Source organism: Protobothrops mucrosquamatus, unplaced genomic scaffold, assembly GCF_001527695.2.
Source record: "Protobothrops mucrosquamatus isolate PMUCROS unplaced genomic scaffold, P.Mucros_1.0 scaffold_56, whole genome shotgun sequence".
Classification (NCBI taxonomy): Eukaryota; Metazoa; Chordata; class Lepidosauria; order Squamata; family Viperidae; genus Protobothrops; species Protobothrops mucrosquamatus.
The window spans coordinates 134,216-140,957 of NW_015386132.1; the positions used below are offsets into that span (position 1 = coordinate 134,216).

The window sequence follows — 6,742 nt, forward strand, 5'->3', positions numbered from 1 at the left end:
CGGGTCTGGCCTAGGGAATTTTAGCGGGGTTTTTTAGCCTAAGGGATTTTAAAGGGGTTTTAAATTACTTTTAATTTGACATATTTAAATATTTCGTTTTAATTAAATTTTAATTAGGTATAACATGTTAGTATTTTATCCAATTGTCAGCCGCCCTGAGTCCGCAAGGAGAAGGGCGGGATACAAATGTAAATAATAAATAAATAAATAAATAAAATAATTGAATATGTAATTGTTTTGATGACCAGGACTTAGGGGGCAGTATCAATTGTGAATACGTGCAGATGGCCTAGCTCTCTCTGGCCACTTGCAGACCCATGAATGCAGGGTCATGAAAGGACAGCAAAGGAAATACCCAATATTCTAACCATCCAACAGTGAACATATGGTGTCTCGGGGGAAAACACCCAAAAGGGAACACCCAAAAGGGAAAACACCCAAAAGGGAACATCTGCTTTCTTCCTTCTTATCTATAGTGTGCCAGCCTTAAAGGACGAAGTCTTTATCTTATGTGTGTCAGCTTTGCTGGGTGAATTGCTTATGTCAGGGCTTTTCAATCTTTTCACCCATTGTACCACTTTTAGGATATGGCAATATCCGAGTACCACCAGTCGCCTAGCAAGGTGTCAAAAACTTGATGACTCCCCCCAAAAAGGAAAAAAGTAATAAAGTACAGGTAGTCCTCGACTTACAACACTTTGCTTAGTGACTGTTCGAAGTTACAATGGCACTGAAAAAGTGCCCCCCCCAAGGCACAGCCCAGCAAATCACCTGCCTGCCCGCCCGGTGGCGCTCTTCCTCCTGTCCGAGGTTTTCATTGTTGTGAGCATTTCTGTTGAGGATTGGGGTAGGGTGGGGGGTGTTTGGTTTTTACTCCCCCCGTCTGCTGGGTGATTGCAGCAGGTTTTGGTCACTTCACATGATCCTGGGACACTGTGACCGTCATAAATACGAATCAGTTGATTGGTGCTTCTTCTGGGCTCAGCAGAAGCACCAGGATCAGTGCTGCTTTCCAGCTGATTGGTGCTTCTTCAGGGCTCAGCAGAAGCACCAGGATCAGTGCCGAGCTCCAGCTGGAGCCTGGCACTGATCCTGGCGCTTTCACTGAGCCCTGACAGCCCCGAAGAAGCGCTGATCCTGACGCTTCCTCTGAGCCCTGACAGCCCTGCAGCTCCAGCCATCTCTCGCTCAGGCTTGTGTGGTGCTGCCACTGGTTCAGCTCATTCCCCTCCCCCGCTACCACTTTTCTAGGATGGCCGCGTACCACCTGCCAGGTGCCAAGGTACCACAGGTGGTACCCGTACCACTGGTTGAAAAGCCCTGCCTTATGTAATCAAAGTAGGTATAAAAATAAGGCTTTTCTGATATTTGGGGCTTTTGTCTCTTTGTAGAGAAGCCCGTTCTTTGTTCAGCTGAATAAAAACGTAAAGCTTGACAGCAACTTCTGGTTTCCTGTATTTTTTCTCAAGCAAAACCTCGGGACCTGCATATCAGTTTTTGAAACGGAAATTTTTGTCATTTTAAAAACAACGCTAAATGTTAAATGACAGTTGGGATTCATTTGTGAATTATCGCATGGAATCCTTACATGTGGTGGCAGCGGTTCCAGGAAGCAGGGTGATGTTTTTGGGGGAATCCTTCTTCACTGGAGTTGTAGGCAATTCATTCTCTTTTTTTCTTCTTTTATAGGGGACAAACAGTCTTACAGGACCACTCTGATAAAAAGAAAGCAACCAACGTCAGAATATGGCAGTAATTCTTTCTGGAGATAGAACTAGTGTTTGTTTGTTTTTTGCTAGTGGATATAACCTAAACATTGTATAGATTGCTTCACCAAAGAAAACTGATTTCTTGACCCAATGAACTGAACACAGGATCTAAAAGATTTCTATATTGCAGACAAAGCATCCCAGTCCAAAGCCACTCAGCCCTATCTTCTTACATCCACAATTCTGATAAATATGAAATCCTTTCATTATAAATATTATCAGACAGCTCAGTGCTCAGTTGCTATTGCTGTCGTGCACGAGAAACTTCAACATTCAATACATTGAACATTATTGAATAATATATCGAATAACATATTGAAAATTTCAATTCAAATAATATGCTATTTTTTAATTCAAATAAAAGGACAGCTCTGATAACGTACTCCAAATTATTTTCATTTCATGTTAGATGACACATTCTTTAAAGGATCACAATGTGAGTGAAAGCTGAGAATTTGAAAGGCCCAATATTTCTCTAAGACCAGTGTCAACGCTGCTAACATCGGATGTTTTTGCATTGACAACAGATGGAAATGTAGCCATCTTTTACCTCTTGCTTTTAGAATTAGATGATGCTGGGAGGAGGAATGTGAGCGAGAATCCAGCTAGACATAACAACGCTGGACCCAGCGTGAGAAACAAGGTTATTGTAACCAGAGCTGATAAGAAATTGGCGGGCTGGAGAACGGGAGAGGAAGCTCACGTTTCAAGCTAATTGGGAAACGTGATTTATGACTGATAGTTGGAGGAGGGAATTGTGCTTTGATACTATGTGCTCAGGGGAGGGAAATTTAGTTTTTGGCTTTGATTATATCAGTGCCGATGCTATTCTACTCAAAATAAAGATTCTTTAAGGTAAACAATGCCTCGAAGTTCTTTGAAGAGTTTCATCTGTCGGAACCATGACAACCAGTTTTTCATGTACCAACTCTGACTTTTTGCCAACGAGCTGCTTTCAAGTGTGGTGGACTACAATTTCCCACACTGCTTGCTCTGGGTCTGATAGCTATCGCAGTTCAATATAATATAACATGCTATACACTGACTGGTTACAATTGACAAGAAATACAGTTCAGCAGATTTGGCATACATCTGGATGGGGAAGATGTAGGCTTTGCTGAAAGAGTAACTTTTTCCTTTTAAGAGAAAGTGGAGCCAACTTTCTCTTGAGATTCCTGCCTGCCTATACCTAGTAACCTTCACAACAATGACCAAAAAAATCATGCCAAATATTTATTTATTTATTTATTTATTGCTAGCACACTTCTATGCCACTTCAGTCAGAAAAAACTGTCCAATAATAATGGGGTGAGATGGAGTTTCTACAAGGGAGAGAGCCTTTCCCTGTTTGGAATGTCGTTCCCAGAGAGGCTGAAGTGGCACCCACAGTGACCTCATTTCGGTGCCAAATGAAGCCTTTTTTTCCCAATTTTCCCAGGATCTTTAGACTGCAGTTTAAATCATATAGTTTTAGATTTTGGTAATTGCTTTGCTGTTGCCTAGTTTGGTTATTTGATTCACTAGATAAGTTTAAATTCGAATTGTGCTTTTTTTATTATAAACTGACTACAAATTGATTATTGGGATGCTTAAAAGGTTAATAAATAAATCTAATCCATCTAATCACAAAATAACATAAGCAGAGAAAATCCCATGTTCAATAACATTATAACAGTACCCATTATAACAGTACTCATTGCGACAATCTCTCTTCCTACTCCAAAGGTAATTTTGTTTTCCTCCCGAGTCCCCAAAGGCTCTGCAGACTAACCAGATTTCCAATAAATTCCAAAATGTAGTAAGGGAAGGAGCCAATCTCATGGAGGGGCTTGTTGGGGAGTGGGGGGAGGAAAGTAAACAGTTCAAGAGGAGGGAAGTTCTCATAGGGCAGGGGTAGGCAACCTTGGCTCTTTTATGACTCATGGACTTCAACTCCCAGAATTCCTGAGCCAGCATGGCTCAGCTTGGAAACCTCTCCCTTTCTCCTCAGCATGGCTGGCTCAGGAATTCTGGGAGTTGAAGTCCACGAGTCATAAAAGAGCCAAGGTTGCCTACCCCTGTCACAGGGAATGCTCATTTCTGAGTGCCTCTCACCATACCACAAACATTTAGGTAAACTCCACAGATTTTCAATATGTTTTTAAAACAAAAGTGGATGTTTATTGTTAATAATCTTCTACCAAAACTAAGTAAAACCCGGTAATAATTTATTTTACCTAAAAGCCTGCTACTGCAATAATTAGAGGAGGATATCAATTGGAAACGGTGATAGGACCCATTTGTATCCTTGCTGCCTTTCCCTGTCCAGCAAAGGATCTTTCAGCCCACAGTATTTATAAATCATCTCTGTGTGATAACCAGCACCTAGTAGTTCAGCCCATCATCAAGTAATCCAAGCAGCAGCTGTAGACTCACCAGACTCATGTCATCACAACATGCAGCGCAAGTGCATGAGGCTGCATGGGGATTCAGTATTCCATCCTGAATTGATGGAAAAGAGCAGTATTAGGAATCTTATATGCACAAAGATGGCAAGACACACTAATTCTAGGGTTGCCAGGTGTCCACTATTTGAGTGGACAGTCCACTTTTTTCACATTATGTTCACTATTTTTTTTCACAAAGTAGTGGACATTTTTTTATTCAAAAGCTTTATGATGAAATGGTACGTAATCTAAAGCTGTACAGTCTACTTTTTTTACTACTTAACCCCCCCCCCCCGCTTGTCCGCTATTTTTTGGAAGCAGACCTGGCAACCCTAACTAATTCCCATCACGGAAGAATGGATAGTAAAGATGATAAAGCTGGTGGAGATGGCAAAAGTTTTAATGAAAGAGAAGAATCTATGTTGTTTTGTTGCTACTTGGAAATTGCTTCTGGACTTTGTGCTCGAAACTGAAAAAACAATGAAAACTTGAGCTTAGGTTTTGATGACCAGACTGACTTTGTTGTCATAGAAATGATTTGAAATGTAAAGCAAAAAGTTAATGCTGTAATGCTGTTAATGCATTGAAAAGAGTTGAAAGTCACTACTTTTGTTTCCTTTCTCTTTGAAGCTCTCTTCTTTCTTTTCCTTCTTTCTCTCTCCTGACTTTTGTTTCAATTTGTATTTTATCTTATAACAAGCTTTAATTAAAATATTAAAACTGGAAAAGAGCAATCTTAGGTTGGAAAAACTGACACCCATCCAGCATTAATACAACAAGGAAGCCCTTTCTAGTTCTCCAAGCATTGAGAGCTTGGTTGTCACACACTGCTTTAAAGTATGCCAACCAATCTAGTATCTTATCCTGCGGTCCTGTCCCCTCACCTCTGAGTCCACCACTGTCATGCTTCTTTACAGCATACACTCTCCAGATGCTGCAGAACCACAAATAATGCAAATAGGGAGCTGTCTAAAGTACAGGGAATTTATGAAATGATGTCATGAAATAAGACTGTGTGGTGAAAAGAACACTGAAAGGTCGCTACTACCAGAAACTAGTTAGATTTTCTTTTCTTTTCTCTCATCTTCCACTTTCAATATATTGCTTATTAGTTCCTTCTCTTTTCCTGTGCTTTGTATAATGTTGCTTACCCAGTAAGGGAATAACATGCAGGATATTTATGTATGCACAAAGGGTGTCTTACAAAGGTTTTTTTTACTGCTTCCCCGATTCCCACATATATTTTCTGGTCATTTTTATCCTAAGTAAGACCTTGCTGGAGGTCTTCTCCATTTTCAAGAAATATGTTGTATAAGCCAGAGGTCCCCAACCTTTTGGGCACCATGGAGAAAGTTTTTTCCGTGGACCGGAGGGGGCATGCCTGCATCCTGTGGATGGGGCTTTCCTTGTTTGTACAGACCAGTTGCTAGCATTCCGCAGCCCAGTACTGGTCCACAGACCAGGGATTGGGGGACCCCTGGTATAAACATAAGTACAAATACAGCACATGATGAAACTCTTTTCAAAGGTCATAATCCATGTGTGTTTATTTAGGAATCAATCCCACTGAATTCAGTAGTATTTATTTTGGCATATATGACAGAAGGAAGAAAAAGATGCTAAGTAATCTCACATGAATAAGGCACTGTATTGGCCTCCCAGCATAACGAATGCTTCTTTTCCAGTCTTTGCTACTGGCCCTTCCAGCCATAGCTTCAAATTCAGTGGGGCTGTACCAGTTGTCCCCTTGCTTAATACAACGACCTCGACCACCTAGTACAGGATAAAACAAAGAAACAACTCCTGCTTAGTAATTGTTTTACACAAATGTTTTACACAAATCTGCAAAAAGCTTTCCCCACAAACTGCAGACTAATAGTTTCCTTCCCACTTAAAAAAAAATGCCTTCCCAATATAAACACTCTTAATGGTTTCACAAAAGGGAGCATTCACTTTCATGACAATGCAAGTGTCCATTTTCCTTCTCTTCCCATTCACAGCTAACCACAACACTGAGGTGAATAACATGAAGTCTAGGGAAGAATTTCTTCTGGGCAATTCATCCACTTTTAATTGCTAACAATGTTAATGGTTTGGAATGAATTTGATATGGAACAGGTATCACATCATACTGAAAAGTGGGCAAATAGCTATCATTTAGATGGCATGAGGCATGCAATGACTTGTATCCAAGATAATATTTCCTCCCTTCACTCTCAGAACAGACCAAGGGTAAGAAACAGGAAGCTTACTCTGGCCACCTCTTACAAAGAAAACCTCTACAAAATGTTCTACAGGTGGCATCTCCCACCCGTAAGATTAGCTAAAATGGGTCCAAATGTCTCCTCCAAATGTTGGAAATGTAAATTGGCAAAAGGGACATACTATCATATGTGGTGGGAGTGTCCACGAGCCCGTGACTTTTGGAATAAGATTAAAAAATGGCTGGAAGAAATATTAAAGTTAGTGGTAGAGTTAAAACCAGAACTCTTCTTACTAGGCATAACCATGCAGAAATACAACAAAGGAGTGTTTTATTTGATGTTA

At 40.6% G+C, this 6,742-nt stretch overlaps 1 protein-coding gene across 1 annotated transcript in view; it reads right to left on the reverse strand.

Moving 5' to 3' along the window:
• Positions 1–6,742, reverse strand: part of DEAF1 (DEAF1 transcription factor) — a 34,810-nt gene that overhangs the window by 20,466 nt on the left and 7,602 nt on the right. The window contains exons 5-7 of the mRNA XM_015811987.1: positions 5,829–5,968; positions 4,185–4,250; positions 1,589–1,715 (exon numbers count right to left, since the gene is read on the reverse strand). Of these exons, the coding sequence (XP_015667473.1) occupies positions 1,589–1,715; positions 4,185–4,250; positions 5,829–5,968 (333 nt within the window). The remainder of the gene's footprint in view (positions 1–1,588; positions 1,716–4,184; positions 4,251–5,828; positions 5,969–6,742) is intronic.